The 14,387-nt window shown below is 39.5% G+C and overlaps 1 protein-coding gene across 1 annotated transcript; it reads left to right on the plus strand.

Annotated features, from left to right (window-relative positions):
• Positions 1-305: 305 nt before the first annotated feature.
• Positions 306-14,293, plus strand: LOC144645339 (trichoplein keratin filament-binding protein-like). Its single transcript, XM_078504883.1, has 20 exons — positions 306-526; positions 1,802-1,919; positions 2,300-2,358; positions 2,687-2,729; positions 2,917-2,973; positions 3,838-3,906; positions 4,135-4,166; positions 5,562-5,636; positions 6,065-6,131; positions 7,260-7,322; positions 7,773-7,822; positions 8,504-8,570; positions 9,454-9,492; positions 10,346-10,417; positions 10,513-10,574; positions 10,932-11,013; positions 12,042-12,227; positions 12,770-12,837; positions 12,945-13,020; positions 13,819-14,293. The coding sequence occupies exons 1-20, from the start codon at positions 333-335 to the stop codon at positions 13,849-13,851; spliced, it is 1,512 nt and encodes a 503-aa protein (XP_078361009.1). The 5' UTR covers positions 306-332; the 3' UTR covers positions 13,852-14,293.
• Positions 14,294-14,387: the final 94 nt, after the last annotated feature.

Raw genomic sequence — 14,387 nt, forward strand, 5'->3', positions numbered from 1 at the left:
TTTTATTTTAATTTTTTAATTTCTTCGCCCAGAAAGCAATTATAAACTGATAAAAAAAATAAAATTTGATAAAAGAAAAAAGAAGAAACGAAAAAAAGGAGGAGAGAAAAAAACATTGCCGAGACCCGGGATTGTTCAGAACTCATGCGAGTTCTCCGGATTTGAACCAGGGACCTTCAGATCTTCAGTCTGACGCTCTCCCAACTGAGCTATCTCGGCTGCTGAGACAATGGTGCAAAATTTTAGTTATTTATTTGTCATGTAAATAATCAGCTTTCACTGAGTCTGCGTAGATTGTTGCCTCGCTTTGGTGTAATGAACACAAAACAAAAATGGCGCTTCCGACATTACAACCGTACTGGTTGAAAAACTACAAAAACAGAAATGAAGGACTTATGGTTCGTAGAACACAACATGAAGCGGAAAGGAGAGAAGTTTGGGACAAGAACGCAAGATATTTTGATCGATCGAATGTGGAGACTACGAAGCAACGGGTTTGGGGATCAAGACAATCATACGAAGATAGGTAAGCTTAGTTATTGAAGTAGCTAATATATTAATTTACTGTAGTTAATATCGCCTAAAATACTTTACAAATCTTATCGTTGTGTCAAAGAAGAGACCGAAGCTTATGTCTTAATATATTATTCTTAACGCTCATGTTCTCCTTTAGCTTTCCCCCGCGAGATCTGCAGCTTTATAAAAGTTGCATATATCTCCTTGGTTACAAATTTAAACCGTTACAATTACAGGTGACTCTCGAATTCCTTTGAAAACAGACCAGAAAGAAGCTAAAACGTTTCTGTAAATTTTGTGGGAAGAAATGATTTGAACTCTGACAAATTGAGGTTAACGTGATGCGGCATATAATTTATACTTGTTTTCTACATGACATGTACTTCTGTCGTTTCTATGATCTGAGATAACTGTGTTTCAAATGAAGACACCTTTCAGTGGTGAAAAGGCTTATTTGTTGTTCCCTGAGTAGATAGGTATATCTAATAATAATAGGTATATCTTGAGTTTCTAGGAAGAATATACACAGTAACCCTAAGCCTGCATTTCTCCCAACATATCTAATTGAACAAAATCAAACCAAAAAACAATCGAACACCAATAGTTTGATTAGGTGTGGTAATCGAACAAGATCGAACAGCTATTTTGCTATAAGGTCGATTTTCGAACCAAATGAACCAATTGGTTTACAATCGAACTCAATCTGCTTCAATTTTGTTTGGAATCCGTCTTTGAAATAAACTCATGCAGGACTAATCTGGGGGGACAGTGTGCCGTACAAAATGTCTGCAATATAAACAAACAGGAGTTCGGGAATTGAACGTTTGATTAAGTATGATTGTCGACTGTTCGGTAATCGAAAGGTTTGATGTCGTTCCATTGTCCGAACTTTCTTGTGAATTTGATTATGTTCTATTTCCAAACCCAATTGAATGATTGGTGTTCGAATGGGTTTGATTACCGAACATTTGATTGGATACGCCAGGATTTCTTTGGTGGTTATGAGGAAGATCTTAGTGTAGATTTATAAAGTGTGTGGTGCAAAGGTTGAATAACGCTATCCACCAGATTAATCGCTATCCATTGAATACCGTAGTTTGTTTTGCCAACACTTATACAATAGATAGTGATTTAACTGATGATAAGCATTATCCACCCTTTGAACAACAGGGACCAAATGAGTTGTTTTGGGTTAGAATAATGAAAAAATCTTGGGATAGACTTTGAGAAACCTTGGCACATCTTTGACTTTGGCGTGGGATGTATATGTACTTATTTTTGCTAGCATGCAAGCACTGGATAGTTTGTTCAAGGAAGACATGAAGCAGGACAAGCAACAGAGATTAGAAGAAAGGAAAAAGAGACTGTCAGAAATGTTGCTCAAGGAAACCAAGCAATATGAGGTAACCTGAGTCAAACATTACTATTAATAGTGACTGTAATAAATTATGCTGAATTAAAACAGTCAGTCATTGTATATAAAATGCAACCCTCTTAGAGTATACTAGTAGCATTGCTTGAAGTTGGGTTTTGTCTCTAAAAGATGGAAGAAACAATACATGTCTTCGAACATTTTCATTTTTGACACACGAAATGATTAGTTTCATGAAATGTGGGCACAGTACTGTATCAAGTCAAAAAGTGTTTGCAGGTCATAATAGGAGAACTATTATGTTTTTAATTGTACTAAAAAATATTCGAAAATGAATTGTAATGCGAATTAGAATGCCTCACCGCTTTCTTGAAATCTAAAACAACTTGCTCTATTTTTGCCAATTTTCAGGAAGAGCTTAAAGCAAAAAGACTTGGTGGAGCTGGACAACTACTACAAATGAAGGAGAGGTTTGTGAATGTGTCATGCACTTTTATTATCATTATGTAACATTACTTTTCGTGTATGACTTGAACAGAGTTGTATGTATGCCGATTTCTTCTGTAATTGGAGCTCAATCCCATTAAAGTCCAATTACAACTTTTGGTTACTCAATTTGTTGACTGTCGCCATTTAAATGATTGACGGCAACAAAAAACGTCATCATTTGTTGGGTTTTTTAACTTCAGCTAGTGTTATTGAAAGGCATAGTAACTGAGCAAATTATTGAACAATCAACATTTTAATTTACTTATTATTGTAACTGAATTGATAATTAAAATGTACTATGCTTTCCAGAGCTGACGAGCTTAAAGCTGGTAAGGAGACCAGAAGAAAGGAGGTACACGCAATTTATTATAAGATAATTACATGTAACTATTTTGCTTAAGTACATAATTTATGAGCTAAGGTTATCATGCTGAAATTTTCAATAATGTATGCAAAGAAACCTGTTTTGGGGGATTTCCGCAGCAAAGCTAGAGAACTCACATGCACAGTGTTTCAACTACACTGTATTTCCTCTGCAGATTGCTGAACAAAAATTATATGAACACTGGAAACAAAATGCACCAGAACTTAGAGAGGTAAGCAGTGCAAATGGCAGTTAATTATTTTTTAAACATTAGACATCACAGAAAACTGTAAAATTCAGTTCCCCCAAAAGAAACAACCCTCTGTTTGAACCCCCAACCCCTCTGGAAATTCTAGTTTACATTAGAGCTCAATGCTTTCCTTTAAAAACTTCATCTTAATTCCCCTTTCATTTGACTTTCAATTTCAATTGACCTACCAATTGACCTGGGGTGGGTACGGACATCCTTCGGTGCTACACAATAGCACGTGATGTAATTATTAGTCAAGTGCAGTTTGTTTAAAATTAACTTGTGGCCTCACAATCCCAACTTTGAAAATGGTGAAAAATGCTTGGGCACTGAAGTCCATAGCATTCCCAGTTCGCACGCAGGAGAAAACACCGGGAACATCCCCCCAGACCACATGGAGCAGAAGTCCATGCGGCTGACACCGCCACAGACCCCCCCAAAGCCAAGATGAAACCCTCCATGAGAACTGCGCCGCGACGACACGAGACGACGCCCGCGCACGACGCGCACGCCGCGAACCGGTCACACGCCCCCGAGAGAACGGCCCCCGCGCAGCCGCCCGGGACTGACCCCCACCCGCGGAGCACAACGGACAAGGAAAGGAAAGGAGCCCGCGGCAGATGTGAGGAGACAGACGCCCCAAGGGCCCCAGCAGAGAAGAAAGGAGGGAAAGAGCAAAGGACTGATGACACTGCCAGGGCGAGGGCGACGACCAGACCAGCGGCAGGCGGAGGACGCGGACCGGTACCGCCTGATAAGGAGAACACTGCCATAGGGAAGCTACACTCTGTCAGGTTTGTTTATATTTACTATATGATTGTTTCTCTTTGATTTATTCAATTACAGATTGAAGCAGACCAGTTGAAGGAACATGTTGTGAACAGCTGGGCTGATCAAGTTTCTGACAGAGAAGAGGTAATGCATTGGATCATGTGTAAATAATTTCTAATCCTTGCAAAAATTATCTTTACTACTCTTATCAATTTCAAGAGTATTAAAATGGTATTAAATGGTAAAACTTGGGCGCGAAACTTCCCTCATTGCATACTCAATTGATATTAGTGGAGTAAAGCTATACATGTAAATTATCCACTTTGGTTCTACATGTACGTTGTACAGTCACTATTGGTTCTTTCTATTTAGAACTTAAAAACAGCAAGACAAGAAGACAGAAGGTATGTTCTAAAAAGGCTTTATAAATACAGATTGTACTAAACAGCTTTGCAAATGCTGACAATGTATTTCTATATGTGTTGATAAAGTTCATAATATAATACTGCAGTTTACATAGCTAGAGGCTTAATTGTTATTGCATTTAACTATGGATTGAGGGGTCAGGTCTGAGCAGTTCTTATTACCGTCGATTGCATCTACCCGTGGACGCACACGCTTTGAAGTTTAGCAGACCATAACGCGAACTTTTGCACTTAAAATGCTCACCATAAATACTGAGTACGGGCGAAACTTTACACTAGAAATGATTCAAGTGGACCTGTGTATGCATATCAACACAGATCAGCATCAATTTCTCGGAAGAAGTCTCCATATCCAGTCTTTCCACTATTTTGAAACTGGCATGTGTTGAACTTTCGGCACGAAAGTTGCTGTAATGGTCTGCCAGACTTCAAACGTTAGATGACCAATCATGCCATGTTTAATACCCAATTAGATCATGTTTTTCCGGCACATGTTCACGAGTAAATGCAAGCGACGGTAGGCTCCAAGTGTTTATTTCCACATTGAAATATAAAATGGGTACCAGCAATTTTGGGGGATTATGATTTATCAGACAAAATGCTGGGGAAACCTATATGGACTAGCATTCCAACAAGGGGGAGTAGAAAATACTCTTAGCCACTTCAAACTGGCAGAAGTTAAGTGCCAGGCTGTTGAGCCACTAAGGCAAGCTTCGGAAAGGTTTTCCTAATTTAAAGTCTTTAGTTAACATGTACATGTACTTGAATTCTCAATAACATAATTGAAATTTAAGGTGTAGAGAACTGATTGTTGTATTCAGTTAACTGTAGAAAAATAAATAGTTTGAAGCCATTATCTCTGCCGACAAAAGCCAACAAACAAACCATAAACTACTCATTTGAATACTGGGCTTTTGATTTGTCAATTTTTGTGCGTTTCAATTTCCCGCACGCCGCCATCTCGGATTTTATGATGTCAGTCCGTTGCTGCTATTATTAAAAAGCAGAGGTTTTTTTGTGTGAAACAATTGGGCAACACTTTCACATCATAAATTCCAAAATGGCACCGCGCAAAAAATTTAAAAGCCTTTATGTTTACCATTAACGGTTGTAATTAAATGCTTTTTCTCCCCTGTCCCGTAAAATTTGTAATTATTAGGCAATATTTCAAACAACTCAACATCCACTTGCCTCAAGAGCAGAGGTTCCCTTTAACTTCAAACAGAACCAACACAAATTCGACTTACAGGGATATATTGACACTAACATTAATGCTAACCATTAGGCTGCTACATCAGCCTACACAGAGCTGTAAATAGTACTACTCAGTGCAGAATGGTAGGTTTCTAACAACCCTGTTTATTTTGTTAAAAGATTGGATGCCGCTATGGAAAGAGAAAGACTGCTGGCACTTGAAAAAGAAAAAGCTAAAGAGGAAGCAAAGAAAAGGTACATGTAATGAAATTGATACCATTTTCTACAGAAAGTTGCAGTGCAAAAGTTCTGGGAAGGTTCTTGTACTAATGGCATACCATAAAATCCCGGTTCTAAGCCCCCCACCACTTATAAGCCCCCCGGTTATAGGCCCATCTACCTGGAAACAAAAAAATACACCCGATTATGCCGGATGACAGTACCAAACAGGGCTAAATGTTGCATTGTTATGCGTTTGTAACTTAAAAACGTTTTTTTTTTATTCCGCTTATAAGCCCTCCCGGATATAAGCCCCTCCGCTTTATGCCCACCCAAAACCTTGTATAAGCCCAGGGCTTATAACCGGAATTTTACGGTAACCACATGTATGTGTGCCCGCAATGTTAATCACTTAATAAAAATGGATATTGAAGGCTAAAATAAACTTATCTTTATTTTACCAGGGAACAAGAAAACCTTGCAGAGGATCTAAAACATCAAATGGAAGAACTGAGACTAAGAGATGAAGAGGTAGGGTTCATGGTCTCTACTGTACTAGGTGTCAGAATGTTTTATGTATAATTCCTGTTTTGCAACCAGTGAGATACATGCCATTTCACTTTGATTTTTTATTCTAAACAAAGTAATGGTACAATGCCAAGGTGTACTAATTATAATCTCTCAGGAACATGTGCTTTTACATAGATACATGTATGTCTGTTTAACATCAAAACAGCATGACTAGCTAGGTAAACCCCTTTATTATATGGTTGGATCCATGAGCGGCAAAATGCGTTTTGTTTGGCTACCCAAGCAGGCAACATGGGCCTATCTTGCCTCCTAAGGATTGCCGGCGATCAAGACAATTTCAGTTCCGTCAAGTTCAGTTCTCAATTCATGACTTGATTGCACATAAAATAAATCCTTTATTGACCAAGCTTGTTCGGTCAAGATGGCAGGATATTAGCCCAGGGTTAAAATAAAATTTTTTTTTTCGATTTGTGGTTTTTCTGTCGATTGCATCTACCTGTGAACGCACGCGCTAAAAACATGTTTTCAAATGACGTCAAACGTCAGCGTTTTAGGTGTCAAACTTTGAAGTTTAGCAGACCGAAACGCGAACTTTTGCACTCAAAATACTCACCATAAACACTGAGAAGCGGGCGAAACTTTACACTAGAAATGATTCAAGTGAACCTGTGTATGCATATCGACACAGATCAGCATCTGTTTCTCAGAAGAAGTTTCTATATCTTATCTTTCCGCCATTTCGAAACCGGAATGTGTTGAACTTTCGGCGCGAAAGTTGCCGTTACGGTCTGCTAAACTTCAAATTTTGACACCTGAAACGCTGACGTTTGACATCATTTGAAAACATGTTTTTGGCGCGTGCGTTCACAGGTAGATGCAATCGACAGTATCTGCTACCCCCTAGCCTCATTCTTTTTTGTGTGTTTATAGACTGAGATGAATAAACACACACAAAAAAAGACTTGGCTTATATCCTGCCATCTTGACCTCACGCGTAGTCAATAACCCATATATATCACTCACAGGACTAGTTTGTCATATTCTTCTTACTAATGAAAACATTATTATCTTTCATACGATGCAATACGATAAAGCAATAAACAAGCTGAATAATGTGTTTATTGGCAGGCTCAGATGCTAAAACAAGAGCAAGAGGATTTGCTAAAAGAACAAAGGAAGCTTGAGCAAGCAGTGAGTTTTTCTTTTGTGTGTGTGCGTGTTAGAATGGAAAATAGTCTTGCCTACAAGTTGAGCTCAGAGAGCGTGAAGAGAGCTCGCACCGGGGTCTACTCCCACCAAACCGGAAACGAGAAGCAAACAACTTTTAGAAAGTCTAAATGGAAAACTATGATTGTAGGAAATGTCAGATCCTACTTGTACATGTAGCTCTAATGGCAATGGTTTCTTGTATAGTACATTTCCTAAAGCTCAATGCACTTCACAGTAAAAGTGAAGGGATGAGAACAACTTATCAGGCACCTTTGGCAGCCACTATCCATCCATCCCCTATCCCTTAAAACTAGTGTGTTTAAGTTAAAGTAAGACTCTCTGTTGTCCTCTTCTCTTGAAAATCATGTTGATGTCTTGTGGTACAAACTACAAGCTGCTAAACCTAGCTACATGTTATATCCTTGAATTTAGGAGGAAGATAGAAGACTGTTAGATGAAGCAAGGAGAAAACGGGAACTTGGGTAAGATAGTAGCAAAAAAACGATTGTTGCAATCTATGTGGCAGACAAGTCGTGTTGATTCAATTGATTTGAGCCAATTCGTCCTAGACCCTTGAAAAGATAGTTAATTTTATTTACCGTAATGATTAGATTTTGCGCCCGGGGCGCTTATTTACTTTTGGCACCTAAAGGGAGGGCGCTTATTCGAGACAGGGCGCTTATTCGGGACAGGGCGCTTATTTAATTTTTTGCGAAACAATCAAATGTTCAAAGCAAAACTTAAATATATTTTAAAATAACTAGCAATAACATAAGTTGTAACAGTAACAAATTGTTGAAAGTTCAGTCACTTTTACAAAAGTTGTTTTTTTTAGCAGTAAATATATACATGTAGGGTACGGTGAATGTTCATGAGTTTATTTTTTCGACGTCGACGACTTCAGTAGAGTCAGTTAGCCACAATAGGAGCACTTTTAAGAATATGAGCACATATAAGAATGGGGGCGCTTATTGGAATAGGGACGCTTATTAACAAAAACACTTTCGAAGGGGGGCGCTTATTCGGAAGGGGGCGCTTATTAAAAGGAGGGCGCTTAATCGAATCATTACGGTACATTGTAAGAGAGACATGTTTTCTAACAGTATTATTAGTAATTCCTTGTTATGAACGATTTTCTAATGTGTCTTCTTGTAACTTTACAGGCGTGTCCTGATCCGTCAACACAAAGCTCAGATGAAAAGAAAGAGCAAAGAGATACAGGAGGCATTGGTAAGAAAATTATGACTGTCTGTGTTAGAACATAGGTCTGCAATGCGTACATGATACTGATCACAAAGCTGTACAGAGATCTGTTTAAGTGTCTTGGATTGATTGTCACTTTGTAACAACAGTGTTAAATTTAGGTAATGAATAACACTTCAAACTTGGATCTTGTGGCAAAAAACACTTGTAAACATGTTAAAATTGATAAATGATAAAGATGATTTTTCAGTCTGTGACACAGGCATACTTCGAAAAAAAATCTGAGTTGGTTGTTCCACACATTGTAAGTAGAACAACGAACATGCATACCCTATTTATTCGATTAAGCGCCCTGGGCGCTTATTAAATTTTTGGTCCTTGGGAGTGGGCGCTTATTCGAGGTGGGCGCTTATTCGAGGCTGGGCGCTTATTCGAGGCTGGGCGCTAATTAAATTTTTACGATTTTAAGCAAATATTAAGTTTATTTTTGTAACAAAACAATAAATAATAATAAAAGGGGAAAATGTACCAAAGCAGAATTTTAACTGTTCATTGTAAGTTTCTGTAAAATACTAAGGCTATGTTTACACGCGACCGGTCCGGAACGGTCCGGTCCGATTTTTGGACCGGATAGGCCTTCTGTTTACACGGGACCGTTCTGGAACCTGTCCGGAACGGATCCAAAACTGGACCTGTAGTCAATTTCAATAACCAATACTCCTCTAATGGTTTTCAGTTTTTTGTGGGGTGGGGGTGGGCGCTTATTCGAGGCTGGGCGCTTATTAACTTTTCCTACCTTCAGGGTGGGCGCTTATTCGAGGTGGGCGCTAATTCGAGGTTGGGCGCTTAATCGAATAAATACGGTATATTTAACATCACATAATGTAAGGCTTTATTTTGTGTCCATTAGGAACTTGATTTGAAGATTTTAGAAGCAATGGCCAAGAAGGTAATCTCTTACAAGTGTATATACAAAACGTTTATAGTGTTCATGTACTTTCATTATCTCTTAAGACAGAAAATCTGTACAATGTTTGCACAACCTGTTACGAGCACTTAACAGAAAGTTTGGGAGAGATTTTAAAATAAATTGTGAACTTGAATTACAAGCCATGGTTTATATGGCAAATAATGTGAACTTCTCTTAAACTGACTTAACTGTTTCAAACAGGCTCTGTTCAGACTTTTTTTTTAGAGACTACACTACAGTGGAACCTCGATTTAACGAACCTCTATATAACGAAGTCCTCGGTTTAACGAACGATTTTCTTCAGCCTGTCCAAAGTTACAGTAAAATGTATGGAACAGGACCTCGATATAACGAACCTCGATATAACGAAATCCTCATTATAACGAACACAATCCAAACGTAAAATGTACCTCGATATAACGAAAAAATGTCAACACGCGACAAAAGATGAATGCAAGCAGACCAACAAAGATGAAAATCCTTTAATCCTGTAACAAGAGAACAAGTTCAAGTACAGTATGCTCTTACTATATGCATATATTAGACATTATAAATGTTATTTTCAGAAATCGTCAATATCCGGAAATGCTGGGTTCGTAGTGCAGCGTAAAGTTGTTAAAAATTGATTAACTATACCTCGATATAACAAACATTTTGGTTTTTTTTCCGCGAATTCGTTATATCGAGGTTTTCAATATAACGAACCCTCAATATAACGAACAAATTTCCCCAGTCCCTTGGCACTTCGTTAAATCGAGGTTCCACTGTAGAAAGAGTTTATCTAACTGGTTGCTTTGTTTTCCACATTGCAACTTTTTTTATATATAAACAGAAAGATGAAGACAAAATACTTGAGACTTCTAGACGAGAGAAAGCAAGAGCAGATGCTGAGTACATGCGACAGGTGAACAATCCTCCAATACATAACCTTTGTCTAAAATACTTTGCTGTTAGAGGCCAGTCGTTAAAAGTACATATATTTTTTTTCTCTTTGCAAAGGTTGTTGCTCAACAACTCAAGTTAGAACAACAGAGGGAAGCAGAGTTGGACATGCTCTACAGGTAAAATCTGTGTGCATTAGCCTACTGCACATTCCTGTTGCACATTCTTCTAAGATGTGAATGCACTGTATTTCTTTTTCGAGGGCAAAGCTGTTACTCGGCTTTGATTGCCCTCGCGAGGTATGCCTGTTGTGTTTGAGTAATTCTGCTTTTTTGTTATCGAGAATCAAAACGAATTTACATTTATTCTAGAGACAAAGTTATCGTCTTGAAACAAAGCTTTTTATATGCGAAGATACAAATGTTTTGCTGCATTATCGTGAATAACAATTAATAAAGAATCAGAGTTTGCTAATAACGGCACTTGTAAACCCTGCTGAAGGTTGTACTTCTATTTTTTAAACTTGTGATTCGCAGAGATGAAGCAGCCCGAATGTGGACAAAGAGAGAAGCAGAATGGGAACGAGAAAGATTGGCGAGAGAAAGGCTCATGGCTGAAGTAAGGAAGTATTTTGATAACTTAGGGACTGGTCAATAAGTACCAGGGGGGGGGGGGGGTGGGCCGGAGCAATTGGAAAAGTGGTGGCGCGAAAATTTTTGACCCACCCCTTCCTTCTGGCTCAAAACTGACTGACCCACCCCTGATAGGGGGTTGAAAATTACATGACCCACCCCCTTTGCTAAAAAAATCAAGGGACTAATCATTTCTTTATCATCTGTAAGGGGTTGGAGGTTTTTGATTGACATCAGGTTTTAAAGTAAAATTCCCTACATAGACCACCCTAATTTTCCCTGATGGACACTGCTGATCCATGTACGTCTTTTCCCGTTTCCTAACACACCAGAGGAGGATGAATTTATCACTTCTTATACTAGTCTTTTGTAAGTTTTCCACATATTTGTGTGTAAGTCCATGGGAAAATTTTGACACAAACATATGCAAAAACTGAATTATTGAAGAGTTCATACAGAAATTGATAATGGAAACTACAACCACTGTCCATCATTTATATTTGCAAAGTGTGTGAGAAAAGAGCTTACTGGTATGAAAAGGCCTAAAGCCCAGTGTGAATCTATGCAGGTTGAAGAGAGACAGGCAAAACTGATGTTATGACAAAAACCATCTAGGGAGGTCGGGGGGCATGCTCCCCCTGGGAAATTTTTATATTTGGGCCTTCTGAAATCGCTAGAAATTCATTTAAAACTGCTAACATGGAGAAACTTATCAATTTGATATACTGATGAATACAACCTTTGGAACCATAACATTTTAAAGTTTGTGAATAAATAAGATGACCCACCCCCTACATGAAGATCAAATTTACATAACCCACCCCTTTTGGAGGGCACAAAAACTGATGACCCACCCCCTTTCTGCTCCGGCCCACCCCCCCTGGTACTTATTGACCAGTCCCTTAGACGGTTTATGTTCTTAACAAACATCATGGTTCTTCAATTGCGTAGCTAAGATGGCAGCTTACTGTTTTTTGGACTGTAGAACCTGATTTATTCGTTTAACGTTTTCAGGTGCTAGACGTTCGCAAGAGGCAACTTGATGACAAAATGGAGGAAAATAAACGCCGCCAGCAGGCGTCGATTGAGAGTCGAGAAGAACTGCTAAGAGAACTGGAGGAGGTTCAGAGGATGACAGCGAGAGAAAAGGTCGAGGAGGAGAGACAGCGGAGGGAAAGAGAAAAAGAAATTCATGAACAGGTTGGTAACATGATTGTCTTTTATTGTGCTAACTGACTGACTGGCTGACTGACTGACTGACTGACTGACTGACTGACTGACTGACTGACTGACTGACTGGCTGGCTGACTGACTGACTGACTGACTGACTGGCTGGCTGGCTGGCTGGCAGACTGACTGACTGACTAACGACTGACTGGCTGGCTGACTGACTTGCTGGCTGGTTGGCTGGCTGGTTGGCTGACTGACTGACTGACTGACTGACTGACTGACTGACTGACTGACTGACTGACTGACTGACTGACTGACTGACTGGTTGGCTGGCTGACTGGCTGGCTGGTTGGCTGACAAATGGACGAACGGACTTGTTCATTTAGCTCAGCTTTGTGTACAATCGATTCTCCTGTTGTTAATAATGCTGGGGTCAGAATTCAGTGTCCGCTCACCAAATGTGTCTACTTGGGAGAATGACCCCAGTTGTAAGACCAGAAAAAAGGGAGACGCAGACACGAGCTTGAGTCATTGCCAACTTAAATCGGTTTTCCAATTTCTACTTTCAACAGATAACGTCGCGTAGAGAAAAGGCGAAAGAAATGCAGCAAACTGAAAGAGAGGAACTAGAAAGGGAAAGGTAATTCAGAGTCGTTGAGAAATGTTCATATACCGCTGATAGCTGAGTAGTAGGTTGTTGTCAATTCAGATGGAAACTATTGTCTTCAATTTTGACTGTCGTTTCAGGCGAGAAAAAGAGGCATACAATCAAATGCTGAGGCACGAAGCAGATCACATGAGAGCCAGAGGACCACATGCGAGGGTGGGTACTGTGTGCGATTGAACATTTAGCAGATCAGTCCGGGGAATAAGTGCCGGTTTTGGCAAATCTTCGTCAAAGCACTCGAAGAATTTCCGAATTATTTCATCCAATCAAAAACTAGCGCGAACGCTCACGAACGACTCCGAAAGCAAACACGCATACAAATACGTCATGTTGCGTAGTAACTTCTGGGACAAAAACCGCGGTCTCAGTCACTTCTCGGAGAAGTGTTGTTGCCATCAACTGGCACTTGTTCCCCCGAGTGAGATTATATATTTATTATATTAGATTTATAGACTGGTAGAGAGTTACAGCGAGGACCGAGTTCCTCAAAGTAATGATGTTTATTACCTTAGGGACATTACGATACTACGGTTCGGCAGCGGCACGACTATGTACGAATGTGCTACGACTACCTACGAATGTTACGAATGTGGCACGACTATTGTAGCACCGCGTACGAATTCGGTACGACTACTGTATGACTACGAACGAATGTAGCACGGCTGCACGCAGTACGACTACGTAGGAATGCGGCACGACTATAGTACGGCTACGTACCCAAGTAGTACGTCTCGCAGTACGACTACGCACGAATGTGCGACGACTGCGGTTCGAGTACATACGTATGTGTCACGACTACAGTACGACTAGGTACGGCGGAATGCGGTACATCTGCGGTACGACGATTCTGCCGTATAACTTGGCCTAATTTGAAAGCATGGATTGAAGAAATTGAATTGGTGGAAGAGGCGCAGCCATAGAATACTAAATCCATTTTTCCTACTTTTTTCTTAGTTTGCTCCAAGGAGGAGGACAGCATTTGAATAGAATTATTCCCAATGCACCAAGCGGTGAAGAATTTCCACTCCATCAGGCTGAGATAACCGTGTTATGGTACCAGTACGCGAAATCGAGTGACAAAAGCGACGGGCACTTCGTTCGTCACACAACCGCTGTTCTCGTCACGAAATCCGCTGTCACGCGATCGCTTAACAAGAAAAATAGCAAGTGCAACGCAGATTGTGCAGGGATTAATTATTTTAAGGGAACTTTCAGACTCGTGATTTTTTTACATATGGTTTATCTTCAGCAGTCTTGGTAGAGTTGTCCTAGAATTCTCGAGGAGTGGATAATTTATGAATTGAGCGGGACTCTTGAGAAAGACTGTGAATTTGTATCAGTCTGGAGAAAAATATCTGAGTTTCCTGAATTTAGTTATTTTGTAAAAGTGTAAATATTATGTAAACAATTGAATGTGAATTTTTGTTTTAGTTTTTAGTATCATTCTCCCTTTCTCTAAAGTATGCTTTCTTGAAGGCATTTCTGTTTTTGTTTGCTGTTTTTTTTCCTTGTTTGTTTGTTGG

This window comes from Oculina patagonica, chromosome 3 (assembly GCF_052425735.1).
Source record: "Oculina patagonica isolate OP01 chromosome 3, crgOcupat, whole genome shotgun sequence".
Taxonomy (NCBI): Eukaryota; Metazoa; Cnidaria; class Anthozoa; order Scleractinia; family Oculinidae; genus Oculina; species Oculina patagonica.